Source organism: Microcaecilia unicolor, chromosome 4 (assembly GCF_901765095.1).
Source record: "Microcaecilia unicolor chromosome 4, aMicUni1.1, whole genome shotgun sequence".
Classification (NCBI taxonomy): domain Eukaryota; kingdom Metazoa; phylum Chordata; class Amphibia; order Gymnophiona; family Siphonopidae; genus Microcaecilia; species Microcaecilia unicolor.
In genome coordinates this window covers 16930112-16948792 of record NC_044034.1, presented here as the reverse complement: position 1 = coordinate 16948792, position 18681 = coordinate 16930112, and the positions used below count along the sequence as shown (strand labels likewise).

General features: G+C 47.1%; 1 protein-coding gene across 1 annotated transcript in view; it reads right to left on the bottom strand.

Annotated features, from left to right (window-relative positions):
- The window catches only part of PDE2A (phosphodiesterase 2A), a 687803-nt gene that overhangs the window by 143621 nt on the left and 525501 nt on the right, over positions 1–18681 (bottom strand). The window contains exons 12-13 of the mRNA XM_030199986.1: positions 14619–14746; positions 10194–10305 (exon numbers count right to left, since the gene is read on the bottom strand). Of these exons, the coding sequence (XP_030055846.1) occupies positions 10194–10305; positions 14619–14746 (240 nt within the window). The remainder of the gene's footprint in view (positions 1–10193; positions 10306–14618; positions 14747–18681) is intronic.

The following is an 18681-nucleotide window of genomic DNA, read 5'->3' as shown; positions in this document are numbered from 1 at the left end:
CGTCTGTGCTGTTAAAGCAAGGAGGAGGAGACAGCAACTTGGTACTCAGTAGGTGAGAGGCTGGCGCAAGTGCAGCATACACTTCCACGAGAACCCCACAGGAACTGCTTCCGTCCCCAAGGGATCCCCGCAGAGCTGCTTCCGTTCCCATGGGAATCCTGCGGGTTCCGCGGGATTCCCGCGAACTCAATTCCCGTGCAAGTCTCTGTTTCAGGCCCCTAATCTGCCCCCCCACAAGGCATGCATCATGTTTTTAAATATTAAACTCTGTTGTGGGTATCACACACACAGAAATAATGAGTGCAATATCCAAAAGTCAGTTAAATGAACTATTTAAAAATGACCTCCTCTCCCTTCCTGCAGATAAAAGTACACATTGATGGCTCTTTCAGTTTCCGTGGCTGTTAAGATCTATTGTTTTCCTTTCCTTGCAGCTGCTGCTGCTCTAAGTGACTGCCTAGTCTTGCATAATGATTAGGCTAGCCCTGGCTGACTGGTTCTAAGGAGCCCAGTGAGATAATGAGCCAGGAGAGGCAGGAGACATACTGCAGTGTGCTAAGATTTATTCCTGCTAGGGGAGGCATCTGGATTTTCTCCTGTTTAGCTTTTCCTCTTGAGGGCAACGATCAGCGACTCTGAGGCTCTGATGTGTGGCACTCTCCAGTTGCATGAGACACACTCCTAATGCATTAGTGTTCTACCCCTATTTGCATGGAGACAGGGAATTGGGTCATGCCCTTGAACTACAAATCCCTGCAATCCTGTAGTTCCCTGTAATAGGCTCTTTCAGAGCACATGTCCAGCTCCCCTTGTCTTTTGGAAATCTTTCAATTGGCTTGCATTGTTCTCTATATAGGCTGTGATACTTGCCTCCCCCCACCTTTCTCTCCCCATTGGGTCAGTAAGAGTTAGTCTGCAGCATGTTGTGAACTGAAACTGCCTTTGCTGTGTTTTGCTGTGTGATGCTATCAAGATTTTACCGGTGTAAAAGTATAAACAGCGTCATCACTCAGCGTGTGTCGAATTACTCTTAGCTTCTCTCTTGCACGGAGAGAGCGCTAGTGGAAAACCGACTCCCAGTTTGCAAGCCAAAACTCTTTTGCAGCACATCTGAACTGCAAGTTATTTTTCCTTGCTCGATTACTGCATTAAAGAAGATTTGGGTTCAAGAGTTCTGAGTCTTCTCATAGTGATGTTCTGTACTCTGGTTTAAACTGCATGCCACTCACCTCAGTGAAAGGGCGGAACCATTAGAGAGATGTCATCATGCCGATCCCTCCTTCCCAAAGGGAGGAGAGCAGTGGTGTGCTGGAGCAGGCTCTCACAGGCTCGCAAGAGCCGGTTGTTAAGTTTTTAAGAATTTTGGGAGCCGGTTGTTAAAGTAGAGCTCTCCATAGCTACTTTAACAACTGGCTCTCAAAATGTGGGCTTGGGCCCCCTGCTGAATTCTCTTTTACTTTACTGGTGGGGATGCTGAGCCCTGCCAGCCACGTAAATAGACTGCTGCTGCTCCCAGCTCTTTGTTTCCAGCTCTGAGCAGCAGGCTGGGACTTCTCCAGCATGTGTGAGAAGCTACAGCATGCTGCTCAGAGCAAGACGTTGGGAGTGGTGGCAGTCCATTTATTGGTTGCCAGCAAAGGTATGCCTAGCGTGCCCGCACGAAGGGAGGGAGGAGAGAGAGGCAAGTGTTGCTCCCCCCCCCCCCCCCACCCGGCCACCCCTGGCCCTTCTAACTGCAGAGCTGGCTACGTCCGGAGAAAGAGCCTGTTGTTAAAAATTTACCAGCACACCCCTGGAGGAGAGGGAAGCCAACGTTCCTGTAGACATCAGCTTTAAAAAGCCATTCTGACGGCTTTAATGGCTAGTCAGTATACTGCAGAAATCATTGTGACGGCATCGGGGGCTGACTTCATAGGTACACTGGGGGTGCTTTAATAACTGAGTGCCTGATAGGAGCCTGTTCTATAAAGGAACATTATGGCAGTGTTTTTCAATGCAAGGCCCAGGGGCCAATGGTGGCCTTTGGAGACCTCTGGGGTGGCCTCCATTGCCATTCTGGATTTTTAATTGCTTCTTTCTGCCTCTCTATCCAAGATTGGGGAAGTGGATGGGGGACAAGGGGAGGAGCTGCTTGCTTGAAGGACAAGGCATTTGGAAATACCCATCTGCTTGAGTATACTACATAAGTACATAAGTAATGCCACACTGGGAAAAGATGAAGGGTTCATCGAGCCCAGCATCCTGTCCACAACAGCGGCCAATCCAGGCCAAGGGCACCTGGCGAGCTTCCCAAACGTACAAACATTCTATACATGTTATTCCCGGAATTGTGGATTTTTTCCAAGTCCATTTAGTAGTGGTTTATGGACTTGTCCTTTAGGAAACCGTCTAACCCCTTTTAAACTCTGCCAAGCTAACCGCCTTCACCACGTTCTCCAGCAACGAATTCTAGAGCTTAATTACGCGTTGGGTGAAGAAAAATGAGAAGTTCGAAAGTGGCTGGTCATGATGGATGTCATCGATACATTACTATAACTACTACTATAAATAACTTCTATAGCGCTACCAGTCGTACGCAGCGCTTTACAATTGAACACGAAGAAGACAGTCCCTGCTCAAAAGAGCTTACAATCTAAATCAGGACAAAAAGACAGGACCAAAAAGGATAAGGGAAGGACAGACAGAAGGACATATAAGGATAAGATAAAAGTTACAAGTCAGGAGTCGAAAGCAGCATCAAACAGGTAGGCCTTTAGCCCGGATTTGAAGGCAGCCAGGGATGGAGCTAGACATAATGGCTCAGGAAGCCTATTCCAGGCATAAGGTGCAGCGAGATAGAAGGAGCGGAGTCTGGAGTTAGCGATGGAGGAGAAGGGTGCAATTAGGAGAGATTTGCCTAGTGAACGGAGTTCTTGGGAAGGAGTGTAGGGAGAGATGAGGGTGGAGAGGTAGTGAGGGGCAGCAGAGTGAATGCACTTATAGGTCAACAAGAGGAGTTTGAATTGTATACGGAAATGGATAGGGAGCCAGTGAAGTGATTTCAGGAGAGGGCTGATATGGGCATAACGACTTTGGCGAAATATTATTCGTGCGGCAGAGTTTTGAACAGATTGAAGAGGAGAGAGATGGCTGAGTGGAAGACCTGCTGGTGAGCAGTGTCGCTGGTCGCATGGAAAGATATTTGGCAGCTCTCCCCAATTTAAAAAGGAGTGAAGACCACTGCTTTAAAGAATATTAGCGTAACAGGCAAAATAAATGTCTGTAAGTTAGGCATAGCTTTCGTAAATGTGTGCACCTAAGTTCCAGTGATACTCTAACTCATTTGGGACAATTGTATATTTCAACAATTTTTATTGATGATACAACCACTAATACAACCGACAAGCTCAGTTTACATCAAATTAAACACATTTCAACCTAATGTGCGCCATATATTGGGCTCACCATCAACAGTTTTAACATTTTCCTCCCCACTCCCTTACCCCCCCATCTTATCCCACCCCATCCCCGTCTACTGCTTTATTCCCAACACTTATAATAGAGCTCCAATTGTATAAATTGCGCCTTAGCCGCCCCAATGCCGTGCTATTGGCGCCAATTCTATAAACAGCGTCTTGGTGCCAAGATTCCATTACAGAACTCGAGCATATATCAGCTTTGGCGCTCCCTCTTTATGACCATGGTAGGTGCATGCCAATGACACGTAGAATTTAGAATAATCTATAATCTACATGAATAACTGGGAGCTATGCCCATAGCCGCCCATGTGTACATTCCTCTTGCAGGTAGGCAACTATGGCATTAGATGCAACCTAGTGAACATAGACGCCAAACTGTGGATTAGTGGAATCTTTAGCGTGCAGAAGTGGTGCGTCCTCTAGGCGCCTGTTTATAGATAGTATTCGATACGTTACATGCATAAGTAAAACATGTGCTATGCGAGATATTCAAAAATGTCAGCAAAACAGTTCTCCAAGATACTGTTTTTGTGGATCATCAGATGGTAAATATTGGTTGTTTTTTATTCACCGTCTGATGGTCCACAAAAATAGTATCTTTAAGAACTGTTTTGCTGATGTTTAGGTTTATTTAATTCGTTCTTGGGCTGTAGCTGTATCTAGTACCACATAATTAGTTCAATCGATGGAAGATATACATGCGTGTACAGAATAGGGCTTAGGTGGAGCTTTAGCAGGTACGTGGTAGGGACAAGGAAGGGATTGGGACTTGATATACTGCTTTTCTGTGGTTTCAATCAAAGTGGTGTACATATTATATGCAGATACTTGTTTTGTACCTGGGACAATGGAAGGTTAAGTGACTTGCCCAGAGGCACAAGGAGCTGCAGTTTCCCAGCTTCTCAGACTGCTGCCCTAACCACTAGGCTACTCCTCCACTCAATTATGCTGTTAGTCTAATGAAGCTGATGCATAAATCGGCACACAGTTGTCTGCACATACTTTATAACATTACCCTCTATGCGCAGCCAATTAGAGGGTCTATCCCCAGCACAGCTTAGGTCTGCCTGCACCTGCCACTTGTGCTCTACATTAGCACCCTCCTCCCACCGACTGGGTCCCAACCGCCTCTGGGCGAGTCTCCCGCTCTCAAATTATCCCCAGTGATTTCTAGGTTACTGGGGCCATAGTACCACTGGTCCCACAGTAACCACCAGGATTCTTAGTCCAGACAAGCAGAGGCAATAAACTAAAAAATGTTTATTGTCATGAAAAAATTAGAACAATGAACAGAAAGGTGCAATCAGCAAGCAGTAACAAGTAACAGAATATGAATCAATTAGAAAACTATCTAAACATGTGTTCACTACCTGAATACTGCCTGGAGAGTACAGGAAATATAGCTGCTCACAGGTTATCAAATATAACTGTTCACAGGGTCTCAGTGAAGAGATCTTTCTCTTTTCCCTCCCAATCTGAGACTGGAGAAAAATCCAATATTTCCAGATGGAATTTGAGCTCCTCGGCCAAACAGAGCCCAAAACAGCAAATTTTTAAAGTAGCTGGCCACATCACTGCAGGTTACCTCTTATCTGTGTGCTAACTAAAGAAGGAACCTCTACAACAGCTTTAAACATAAACATGCACGTCCTGCTGGCCAAACTAGAGAAATACTCTTCAAGAATTAATTATTACAGATTACAGGCTTAAAACCCACTGTTTTGTCACAAGCACGCAGCCAAATGCACATGCAGTTTTTAATTGGTGACAATCATGAAAGGCTACAGAGGAAATTGGAGGGTCATGGGATAGGAGGAAATGTCCTATTGTGGATTAAAAACTGGTTGAAGGATAGGAAACAGAGAGTGGGGTTAAATGGGCAGTATTCACAATGGAGAAGGGTAGTTAGTGGGTTCCTCAGGGGTCTGTGCTAGGACCGCTGCTTTTTAATATATTTATAAATGATTTAGAGATGGGAGTAACTAGCGAGGTAATTAAATTTGCTGATGACACAAAGTTATTCAAAGTCATTAACTCACGACAGGATTGTGAAAAATTACAGAAGGATCTTACGAGACTGGGACACTGGGCAGCTAAATGGCAGATGACGTTTAATGTGAACAAGTGCAAGGCGATGCATGTGGGGAAAAAAAGAACCCGAATTATAGCTACGTCATGCAAGGTTCCACGTTAGGAGTTACGGACCAAGAAAGGGATCTGGGTGTCGTTGTTGATAACACACTGAAACCTTCTGCTCAGTGTGCTGCTGCGGCTAGGAAAGCGAATAGAATGTTGGGGATTATTAGGAAAGGTATGGAGAACAGGTGTGAGGATGTTATAATGCCGTTGTATTGCTCCATAGTGCGACCGCACCTTGAGTATTGTGTTCAATTCTGGTCGCCGCATCTCAAGAAAGATGCAGCGAAGGGCGACAAAAATGATAGCGGGGATGGGACGACTTCCCTATGAAGAGACGGCTGAAGGGAGACATGATAGAGGTATATAAAATAATGAGTGGAGTGGAACAGGTGGATGTGAAGCGTCTGTTCACGCTTTCCAAAAATACTAGGACTAGGGGGCATGCGATGAAACTACAGTGTAGTAAATTTAAAACAAATCGGAGAAAATGTTTCTTCACCCAACGCATAATTAAACTCTGGAATTCATTGCCAGAGAACGTGGTGAAGGCGGTTAGCGTGGCAGAGTTTAAAAAGGGGTTGGACGGTTTCCTAAAGGACAAGTCCATAGACCGCTACTAAATGGACTTGGGAAAAATCCACAATTTCGGGAATAACATGTATAAAATGTTTGTACGTTTGGGTAGTTTGCCAGGTGCCCTTGACCTGGATTGGCCGCTGTTAGGGACAGGATGCTGGGCTCGATTGACCCTTGGTCTTCTCCCAGTATGGCATTACTTATGTACTTATTAACATCAATAATTGGTTATTAGCATCCAACTATTGCCCATTAACAGCTCGTGAGCCAATTAAGTTGCACAGGCATCTCCGTGCCAAATCTGGGTGCCATATATAGAATCTGGGGGTATATTGGCATCTCTCACTGTTAAATGATGCCTTTCTTTCTATTTCCTTGTTCAATCCTTTGCTATCTTGCATCAACATTGGCAGCATGGAGGCTTTCCAAAAGAAGCTGCTCCTGCACCCTCCTTACTGCATGTCTGCAGTCCATGTACGGGACATGGATCTACTCATGCACAGAAAGCTCTTCTCTCCCAGGGGCTAATGTGGCACTGCTGCTGCTTCAAGCCAAATCATAAACATGCTCTTTGGCAACAAAGAGTTTCCAGGAGATGTTGAATATTTAAATCCTATGTAACACGACAATTTCTCTCATATAATGGCAATAGGTACCTTCATGAAGCTATAGTTCTGTGGAGTGCATTCAAATTTTTAATTTTAGAAAATATTTTAAGAAGAAGGGGAATGCCTCATACAAAACGCAAAGGGATGGTTAAGGCTGGTTCCTCGATGGCCAGAACTTCCTCTCCACAGCAGCAATCAATCGAAAGGTTCGCCACGAGAACCCCCGCCCAAAACACCGGGAGGAGCCCTGCTGTTGCTCTAGGAGGAGGAGACCCTGGAGACTTGGGGCTGGATGTCACTCTCTCTCTCCCGGCTCTCAACCCACCGCCTCTCCCCGAAGGTCGCTTGACTCAACGGATCGGAATGCGTTGAGGGTAGGCCTCTGGATTGAGGTATCGAGAAGGCGAGTCCCGATGGAGGTTTGAGACCTGTTTGTGTCTCAACTGATCGCGTAGCGCCAACAAAAAAGCCAGAGACGGTAACACTGGAGAGCATATGGGAAGCTCTCCAACAATTGGATACTACAGTGGCCAATCCTACGGCTGAAGTTTCAGCTTTAGTGAGTACTGTTGATATTCTATCTAATTGCTTAGAAGACATTAAGTCACAATTTAATACTCAAGTGATTACAATCAAAGAAGATGTTAAGAAGTTACAAGATTTTTCAGCTACAACGATAAAAGACAAAATGATATTGCATCGAAAAGTTGAGCAGATTGAGAATTACAACCACAGATTAAATCTTCGTTTTTTGAACTTTCCAAAATCCCTGGGTGTTACCCCTTTGGAAGCGTTCAAGAAATATTTGCTTCAAATTTTGAAATTTACCCCGGAAACTATTCCTCCGATAAACCGGATATATTATATACCAAGTAAAAGAGTCTCGGAGGAATCCTTGGAAATGACTCATGAAGAATGTGGGAAAAATGTGCTAAATAAATAAATAAATGTCTATCTCAATAGCAGACTATGGATTTTTCCTCCAGGAACTTGTCCAAACCTTTTTAAAACCCAGATATGCTAACCTCTGGCAATGAGTTGCAGAGCTTAACTATTTGTTCAGTGAAAAAATATTTCCTCCTATTCATTTTAAAACTGTTTCCATGTAACTTCATTGTCCCCTAGTCTTTGTACTTTTTGTAAGAGTAAAAAAATCAATTCACCTTTTCCTGTTCTACACCACTCAGGATTTTGTAGACGTCTATCATATTCCCCCATCAGACACCTCTTTTCCAAGCTGAAGAGCTCTAATCTCATACGAGAGGAGTTCCATCCCCTTTATCGTTTTGGTTGCCCTTCTTTGAACCTTTTCTACTTCTGCTATGTCTTTTTTGAGATACGGTGACCAGAATTGCACTTAAGGTGAGGTCTCACCATGGAGTGAAACAGAGACATTATATTATTCTTTGTCTTATTTTCCATCCCTCTCCTAATAATTTCTAGCATCCTGTTTGGCCGCTGCTGCACACTTTGCAGAAGATTTCAGTTCACTGTCTACCATGGCACCTAGATCTTTTTCTCGGGTGCTGACTCCTAAGGTGGACCCTGGTATCAGGTAACTATGATTTGGATTATTCTTTCCAATGTGCTTCACTTCATTTGTCCACAATAAATTTCATCTGCCATTTGGATGCCCAGTCTTCCAATTTTTCACAGTCCGCATGTGTAGGCTTACCATATGTCCGGATTTACCCGGACATGTCCTCTTTTTGAGGACATGTCCGGGCAACCGGGCGGGTTTTGCCAATCTGCCTGTTTGTCCGGATTTCTGGACAAACGGGCAGATTGCTAGCCTCCCCTCCCCTTAGTTACTACTGCCCTGGTGGTCTAGTGACCTCTTCCGCCTTTTGGGCAGGAAAGAGCCCCCTCTTTACTGCCCGGAGCGCTGCCCTGCATGCATCCTTCCTGTTGGTGATCTCGGTGCCGATTCAAAATGGCCGCCGAGAGTTGAAGTGATCTCGTGAGACTTCAACTCTCGGCGACCATTTTGAATCGGCGCCGAGATCACCAACAGGAAGGATGCATGCAGGGCAGCGCTCCGGGCAGTAAAGAGGGGGCTCTTTCCTGCCCCGAAGAGGTCACTAGACCACCAGGGCAGTAGTAAGGTAAGGGGAGTGGGAGTGACGGGGAGGGGGAGTGATGGGTGTGTGACTGGGGCAGTGGCATACCAAGGGGGGGCGGTGGGGGTGGTCCACCCCGGGTGCACGCTGCTGGGGGGGGGGTGCCGCGCGCCTGTTGGCTGAGTTCGCTCGTTCCCTCCCTGCTGCTCCCTCTGCGCGGAACAGGTTACTTCCTGTTCCGGGGCAGAGGGAGCAGCAGGGAACGAGCGGACTCAGAGCTGACAGGCGCGCGGCACCCCCCACCCCCAGCAGATAAAAATGCACCTGGGGTGGGTCGTGCTGCACCTGGGGGGGGGGGGGGGTGTGTAATTTCACTGGGGGGGCCGCACTGCACCCGGGGGGGGGGGCGCATCGGCGATCCGCCCCGGGTGTCAGCCAGCCTAGGAACGCCACTGGACAGGGGGGAGGGGAAAATGTGACATGGGGCAGAGTGAGGGCGTGAAAGGGGGCAGGGTGGGGTGTGAAAGGGGGTGGGGCAGGATGTGTGGGGGGGCGGGGCATGTGTCCTCCTTTTTGGGGGACAAAATATGGTAACCCTACGTATGTGTTTTAACAACTTTGAATAGTTACATGTCATCTGCAAATTTAATCACCTCACTCGTTGTTCTGATTTCCAGATCATTTATAAATATGTTAAATAGCACCGGTCCCAGTATAGATCCTTGTGGCACTCCACTATTCACCCTCCTCCCCTGAGAAAAATGGCCATTTAACCCTACCCTCTGTTTTCTATCCATTAACCAGTTCCTAATCCACACTAGAACATTGCCTACTATCCCGTGGCTTTTACATTTTCTCATTAGTCTCTCATGAGGGACTTTGACAAAACCTTTCTGAAAATCTAGATACACTACATCAACCGGCTCACCTTTACCCGCATGTTTGTTCACGCCTTCAAAGAAATGAAGTAAATTTGTGAGGCAAGACTTCCCTCGGCTGAACGCATGCTGACCTTGTCCCATTAAATCACGCTTGTCTATGTGTTCAAGAATTTTATTCTTTATAATTGTTTCCATTATTTTGCCCGGAACTGAAGTCAGTTCTTAGGTCCTTACTAATCTCCTATCATAACCAGTTCCAGGAAAGCTGAAGCGTGGACAGGTGTGTGGGGAATGAAAAGAAAAGGGATGAGAAAAGATGAAAGAAGACGGACAGAAGCGCAGAAGGATGAGATTGGGGAAGGAAGGATGTAGGACATTGATCAGGAAGGGGGTGGAGGCGCAATGAGATGACAAACAGGGAGAGAAGGATGCAACGGATGAAGGAGAGATGGAAAGAGAGGCCACCCTTACCTGACATTCGCACTTCAGTTTTTCTTCTTTCTGAAAGGCGAGGGTGCTGGTCAGGACTGTGGATGTATAGCAGAAACAGTGCTGGATCTTGTGTTCATCCTCTTCGGTGTAGCTGAGGAAAGGACGGAAAATATATTTCATGAGCAGAGCCACATGTCTGACAATAGTATTGGTTTCCTGCACCGTTTAACTCTTCTCTGCGTAAACAGCAACAGGAGCCAGAAATCTAGAGCTAGGCCAATGGCTCAAGATGACCAGGGGTTCATTTGGGGCAAGACTACAGAGTATCAATCAGGAAAAGGGGTCTGATTTCCACTCCAGGGAGAACACGGCGACAGCCACCCAGATGTTTGAAGGAGAAAGAGAAGATCCTCAAGCAGTGGCATAGCTACGGGGGCCACGGGGGCCTGGGCCCCCCAATTCGGCTCTGGGGCCCCCAGTTTGGCTGGCAGGGGTCGCCAACCTCCGCTAGCTAAAGCGTTTGTCCCGCACTGGTTTCACATTGCCTGGCACCCCGTCCTGTTTTCAGTCGCTGTGCACACTCGTTTTAATGAAACCGAGCATGCTTGCGCATACTCGGTTTCATTAAAACGAGCGCGCACAGCGACTGAAAACAGGACAGGGTGCCAGGCAATGTGAGACCAGTGCGGGACAAACGCTTTAGCTAGCGGAGGTTGGCCGGCAAAGGTACGCGGTGGGAGAGGGTTGGCGGCGGGAAGGGGGGGTCGAGAGGGTTGCGGCGGCGGGGGTCAGCAATGCCGCGCGGCCGAGAAGAGGACTTTGGCTGGCGGGGGTTGGGTTCCCCCGCCAGCAAAGGTACGCGGTGGGAGAGGTTTGGCGGCAGGAAGGGAGGTCAAGAGGGTTGTGGCGGCGGGGGGAGGGGGTGAAAGGTGGCGGCGGGGGGAGGGTCGGTGTCGGGGGGGGGGGGGGGGCTAAATGTGCCCCTTCACCTCGAGCTCTGGACCCCCCTCCCGTCAAAGTCTGGCTACGCCCCTGCTCTGGATTACAGGACCGGTGCTCTAACCACTAGGTCACTCCTCCACTCCTCCATTCATTGACTACCAATCTCACTGCTACTGCCAACATAATTTGCGACAGCTTTTCATGTCTGGCCACTATATTTGGCAACCATTTTAATGGCTTGTGTGCCACAGTGGTCTCTTCATTCCTCTCAAAGTGTTGCTGTCTCAGCTCAGCTGCTGTGTTCAGTTACAATGCATGACACTAAGACACTTTGCATATTTTAGTCTATAATTGTGACAGTTTTAGCCTAATGGTTATTGCAGCAGACTTTAATCTTGGGGAACGGGGGTTCAATTCCAGCTGCAGCTCCTTGCAATTTAAAATAGAAATTTATTTATTTATTTATTGCATTTGTATCCCACATTTTCCCACCTCTTTGCAGGCTCAATGTGGCTTACAATACATCATGGATAGTGGAAATGAGAAGAGGGTAAATATTTAGTATTAGAGAAAGATTTGGGGTTGAATGGTAAAGGAATAGATGATAATGCTAAAACAGAAGGCATTATTAAGATTTCTAGATATATGTGGGAGTTTCACATGTTTTGGTCTTTGTGGTATATCTTGTTGAAGAGATGGGTCTTTAGTAGTTTACGGAAGCTGGTCAGTTCATAGGTCGCTTTTAGGTTACGTGGTAATGCGTTCCAAAATTGCGTGCTCATATAGGAAAAAGTTGATGCGTGCATTAATTTGTATTTTAGACCTTTACAGTTGGGGAAATGAAGATTAAGGAATGTGCGGGAAGATTTTTTGGCGTTCCTGGATGGTAGGTCTATCAGGTCTGACATGTAGGTTGGGGCATCGCCATGGATGATTTTATGTACTAGGGTACATACTTTGAACGTGATGCAAGTCCCATTTCCCTTTCCCTATTTGAGATTCTACTTAGAACGTTACTACTATTTGAGATTCTAAAGGGACTTTTGGTAGTGGAGGAGTAGCCCAGTGGTTAGTACAGTGGCCTTTGATCCTGGGGAAGTGGGTTTAATTCCCACTGCAGCTCCTTGTGACTCTGGGGAAGTCACTTAACCATCCATTGCCCCTGGTACAAAATAAGTACCTGAATGTATGTAAACCGCTTTGAATGTAATTGCAAAAACCACCAAAATGTGGTATGTCAAGTCCCATTTCCTTTCCCTTTCAAGACTGGATTAGAGGAATATTATATGAAGTTTTAAATATTATACTTTGCCGTCATTATCTGTGTATGTATCTTTGTGAGGCACTGGCTAAGGGCACCTGTGATAAAAGGCACCAAACTCCAGTCTGGCATCTCTCCGTCTCTCTCTTTCCTACCCCTCCCACTCGTGGTCTGGTGTCCCCCATCTCTGAAGGCCCACCTCCTTCTGCCCTCAGACTCCTAGAGGGCACCGGCAGTGATTCACATAGGCTGTCTTGCACCCAGCCTAGAGCCTTCTCTCTGTTGCATCCCACCCCCTCTGAGGCAATTTCCTGTTTCTGGTGGGGCAGCACACGGCAGAGGAACAGGGTGCAGACAGCATGTGTGAATCGCTGCCACTGCCCTCTAGGAGTTTTAAGGTAGATTGGGGGGGGAGGGGGGAGGGGATGCTGGACTCCGGGTGGAGTGGGATGGAAGAGAGAGAGAGAGATATGTCAAGTCTGGGATTTTGGTACCCTCTATCACTGGTGGAAGGGGGAGGCTTGAGAGATAGGGGGAGATACTGAATTATAAGCGGGGGGGGGGGGGGGAGTGGAAGAAGAGATACTGGATCACAGGTGAGGGTTAGGGGAGATGCTGAAGCAAAAGTTGGCTGAGGATGCTACAGTCTCCTGAGCCAGCCCTGTATATATACACAATATTATTATTATTATCATTGTTATTAATATTTCAAAGAAATGAAAATATAGTCATACTGAATACAGGGACCAGAGTAGCATATCCTGAGACTCCAGCCGCCATAATAGCTCAGGAAATTATATACGCTGCACCAAACATTTATCCTTTCTTTGTGACATATACAAAGTAACTTTTTATTAGCTTTATAAATCCAAAGCCAGTACTTCAACGATTAGCTAACAGGATAAATACAGCAAAGCCTTTAGGAAGATAAGGCTTTTGTAAAATTGGGACTCGCCAGCTATAACAAAGGAAAGTCTCTTTTCATTAGAAATAAGCATAACGAGTGTATTTAACCTTGGGCAAAGAGTGAGGCTTGTTGCCTCCTTGGCTCTCCCTTTTCACAGGGCAGATTAGTCGAGTATTGCCGTATTGCATGATGGGTCTGTAGTCTCCCTGCTGTTCTAAGCATGATCAGGAGTACATTTAGGCCAAAATTCTATATACGGTGGCGAAAAATCAGTGCCGATAAAATGTTGTGCTGAGCGTTATTCTATAAACAGCGCTCAGAAGGGTCCTTTTACAAAGGTGCGCTGAAAAACGGCTTGCGGTAGTGTAGGCAAATACCTTTTTTTTTTTTTTTGTTACATTTGTACCCCGCACGTTTTCCCACTCATGGCAGGCTCAATGCGGCAGGCAATGGAGGGTTAAGTGACTTGCCCAGAGTCACAAGGAGCTGCCTGTGCCGGGAATCGAACTCAGTTTGTGAGGCACTGGCAGTGGTCTCAACTCCAACCTTGGCTGGTGGGGGTTGCTGAAGACTTCGTCCAGCACTGGTCTCCAGTGCCGCTGCATTGCCTGCCCTGCTCTCTCTTCCCCTCACATCCGGTGCGCTCTTTTTAGTGAAACTCAATTTCACTAAAAGGAGCGTGCCCAACGTGAGGGGAAGAGAGAGCGGGGCAGGCAATGTGGCGGCAGCGATGCCGCAAACCAGGGGCCCAGAGCAAATTTGGGGGGCCCCAGGCCCCCGTGGCCCCACCTAGCTACGCCACTGGCCAGAGGTAGGACATAGTGGTCTCAACTCCAAAGAACAGTGCAGCTTATTACATTGGCCCTATTCAGTCTGGCATCTAGCAGTAACATAAGTAATGCCACACTGGGAAAAGACCAAGTGTCCATCGAGCCCAGCATCCTGTCCACGACAGCGGGCAATCCAGGCCAAGGGCACCTGGTGAGCTTCCCAAACGTACAGACATTCTATACGTGTTATTCCTGGAATTGTGGATTTTTCCCAAGTCCATTTAGTAGTGGTTTATGGACTTGTTCTTTAGGAAACCGTCTAACCCCTTTTTAAACTCTGCTAACCTAACCACCTTCACCACGTTCTCCGGCAACGATAACCTCTTATCTACAGATGAACCTAGGTGAGGAGTTACATAAGAAAAATCAGTTGAAATGAAGATACTACAAGTCCTTTATATATGGTGGGTTTGGAGATAACACTGGATCTGTCTATCCTGCAAATATATGAAGACACTTAACTGAACTTTGAGTTTCTAGATGAGTGGTCACAAGGCCAAGCAATGAAGAAGGGTCACACTTACTGTCCTCCTTGCTTGTTGAAGGCACAGGCCAGGGCCACCACCTGCAATGTGGCCCTGCTGATGACGGGAACGCAGAGCATGGAGGTCACATGAAAGCCCAGCATACTGTCCAACTGCTTGTGCTCCTCCTGTTAGAGACAAAGGGACAGAATTAGGCAACCCAAACCAGAGAACTTTCCAGCATCCTATGAGTAACAATTTCAGGTGCAGGATTAGCAAGGAGGGCTTGAAGAGGACAAATGTCCAGGACTTCTACAGCTCCCGAAAGAGGTAGTGGAAGCAAAAATGGCACTGGAATTCAAGAAGGAGTGCGATATTCACGGTGGGTCAAGAAGACTTAAGCCAAGCATGTAATTACGTTTCCACTTCTATGAAATCAAAGAGAAAGTAACCTACTTTGTGTGGCAGGTACAACCCCCAACAACCTTTCTGGGCAGGCTTGATGGGTCATGTTGCTCTTTCTCTGCCATCATTTACTATGTTACTATGAAAGGGTCCTCCATGGTGAAGGTAAGTGAGCTCACTGAGTCAGAGCTTCAGGGCACCTGGCATAGGTTGGTTTCTGCTCTGGGCCTCAATGTGTCTAATACTGGCCCTGATTTTGCTCATCCTAAATGCCCCATCCCTACTCCCTTTACTTTGAAAAGGGGAGCAGGAAAGGGGTTGCCAACTAGCTGGTCTTTGGCTAGCCTTGTTGGTTTACTTGTTGATTGGCCTGTGGTCAACAGGACCAGAAAACAAGCTATAGGAATACTGAGTTCAAGAAAGGGTGGGATAAGCACAGAGGATCCTTGGAAGCAAAGACGTGAAGGAAAGCCAAAGATTAACTGATGTCTTTTTGTGGCTATGCACCAGGAATTAAATGACCTCACAGTCTTTCCTTGCTGTTATTCTCTGTTTCTAAGCAGAGAATGTCACTGGTATACTCATTTGTTAAGTGGCAATTTTATTCATTAGATTATTCATCTTCTACTACTTATAAATGTTTAGGGATCCTCAGAACAACTGGCATATTTAAGCATAGATATGTCTATAATGCAAAAATAGCCTCTTCCCAATTTTTATATCAAACTTTACTTTTACAATTTCCTTTCAAACTACCAGCTATGGAGAACCACCAAGCCAAATTTTATCAATATAGGTCTCAGAGAGTGGAGCCTGAATGCTATTGGGCTCATTTTCAAAAGAGAAGGACGTCCATCTTGCGACATAAATCGGAAGATGGACGTCCTTCTCCCAGGGACGTCCAAATCGGTATAATCGAAACCCGATTTAGGACGTCTCCAACTGCACTCCGTCGCAAGGATGGCCAAAGTTCAAGGAGGCGTGCCAGAGGCGTAGCAAAGGCAGGACTTGGGCGTGCCTAACACTTGGACGGCCTTGACCCATAATCGAAAAAAACAAGGACGTCCCTGACGAACACTTGGACGTTTTCACCTGGACCTGTTTTTCTTACGAGTAAGGCACAAAAAGGTGCCCGAAATGACAAGATGACCACCGGAAAGAATCGGGGATGACCTCCCGTTACTCTGCCGTGGTCACTAACCCCCTCCCACCCTCAAAAAACATCTTTCAAAATATGTCGTGCCAGCCTCAGATATCATACTCAGGTCCATGACAGCGAATGCAGGTCCTTGGAGCAGTTTTAGTGGGTGCAGTGCACTTCAGACAGGTGGACCCAGGCTTGTACCCCCCCTACCTGTTACATTTGTGGAGGGAACAGTGAGCTCTCCAAAACCCACCACAAACCCACTATACCCATATATAGGGGCCCCCTTCACCTGTAAGGGCTATGGTAGTGGTGTACAGTTGTGGGTAGTAGGTTTTGGGGGGGGGGGGGTTGGGGGGCTCAGCACACAAGGTAAGGGAGCTATGTTTCTGGGAGCAATTTATGAAGTCCACTGCAGTGCCCCCTAGGGTGCCCGGTTGGTGTCCTGGCATGTCAGGGGGACCAGTGCACTAGAAATACTGACTCCTCCCACGCCCAAATGGCTTGCATTTGGCTGTTTTTGACATGGACGTCTTTGGTTTCGAAAATTGCCGAAAGTCAGAAATGTCCATGTCTAGGGACGACCAAATCTAGGGACGTCCAAATTTAAAGATTTGGACGTCTCTGAAGGTATTTTTGAAATGAAAGATGGACTTCCATCTTGTTTCAAAATACGGGTTTCCCCGACCCTGGATTTCTACGTTTTGCAGGGACGTCCAATCACAACTTAGATGTCCCATTCGAAAATGCCCCTCCACGTCACCCAGACTAGTATATTACCAGAGTTAATAAGTGAAATATAAGTCATAAGAACCAGAAATGAGAAGTTTCTGACCTGTATCGGATGCTAGAGAGTGAGAAGCCCCTCAGCAACCATTTTATCGGCAGATAGGAGAGGGAAGGAGGGAGGGAGAGAGAGAGGAGAGAGACTGGGCTATCATTATAAATGCCAGCAAGGTGACCTGGTCTCAAACTCTGAGGTTCAGGAACATCTTAAGGCTGGAGGATTATAGCAGCTATCATTTCTGCTGGAGCCCTGAGGATCTTGTTACAGCATAACAAGATCCCGATCAAGAAGTCAATGTACGAGCTCAGTCTACCTGAGTCTCATCATTAAGATCAGCAAACCGTAAGTGCTAATCAGTTTTAGAATGAACTGGCCAGTGGCGTAGCTAAGGGTGGGCCTGGGTGGGCACAGGTCCACCCATTCTTGCCTCAGACCCACCCAGTCAGCAGCCCATGAGGCCCCCAAAAGTCTTCAGTGGCAGCGCCTCACTACTCTCTCGCCCTCTTCTCCACGTGTGGCCTGGCATCTGCCTGTCTCTCTACCCCCCTCCCAGTCTACCTCAGAGACTGCAGGTGGCATCCTGCACCTGCCCTGCAGGCTTCTCTCTATCATGTCCTACCCTCAATGATGTCACTTCTTGGTATAAGCCTGCAGGGCCGGTGCAGTTTGCCTATAGGAATTGGTACGGACAACGGCTCTGAGGTAGGACAGGGGTATGGGGTTCAGAGAGAAATAGGCAGACGGGTCATTTAAAAAAAACAAACAAACTATATTGTATGTATGTACAGGGTTAGGGGTGGGGGTGAGAAGGCCCCACCCAGGTTAACTCTGGGCCCACCCAAAATGTCAGGTCTGCCTACGCCCCTGGAACTGGCTAATCCTACCAAAGTGAACTGATAATTCTGTCTGCACCCCGCAGTAGGTTCAAAGCTAAGGACACAGGTTCAACAAGTCACATTTATTCCGTAAAACATAAAATATCGAGACTCAACATGGCACCGTGTTTCGGCATATAGAAAGCCCGTGCTAAGTCAACGGTTGGCGGTAAGGTCTCAGGCCGAAAACGGACGCACACTGGGTTTTTATTTTGCTGCACGTCCATTTTCCGTCCCCTTAAAAAAGAATGTAGCAGTTACTCAAATGCTCAAGTGCTCAAATGCCAGGCCACCCTTCAGGGGTGGGGTGATCACTGAGGGACCCACCCCACAATAGCCAGGCCCCCTGCAACCAGTCACAGAATCTATGACAAGGCAGAATTGGTGTGTAGAGCCTGAGCTCTTCCATTAAAACTTGGGGTCACCCTTCCGAAGGGACACCACCTTGTAAGTGGTGGAGGGGCTTCCGTGTTTCAATGACTCAGAGGGTTATGCTGAAGGGTTACCCATATCAGACAGGCCTCTGAGGAGAAACCAGACAAAGAGTGTCCCAAATTAGGGAGAGGGGAAAGATGGTGACCTGAAGCTCGTACACTCAACGGCCCAGGTGTCCTCTGAAGTTCAGTTTTTGTTCACTTGAAATTTCCCCTCTGCATTGCAGTTGCCTTAACAGAGGAAGGGGACAATGGGGGGTCAGCCGCCGATGACCAGTGTTTTGTCCCCTGTGCAGCAAGTGTGGGACCGCTGTGTGACGAGCTGCCCATAGATGACTGGGTTGATGAGTCCTTTGATTAGCGCCGACGAAGGAGCGTCGATGCTCTTGGACCTGGAAACAACTTCATCGCTCAAAATCATTTAACCACCATGCCCAAAGGAGTGGAGGAGTGAGTCAGGAGTGTATGCTGAAACGGA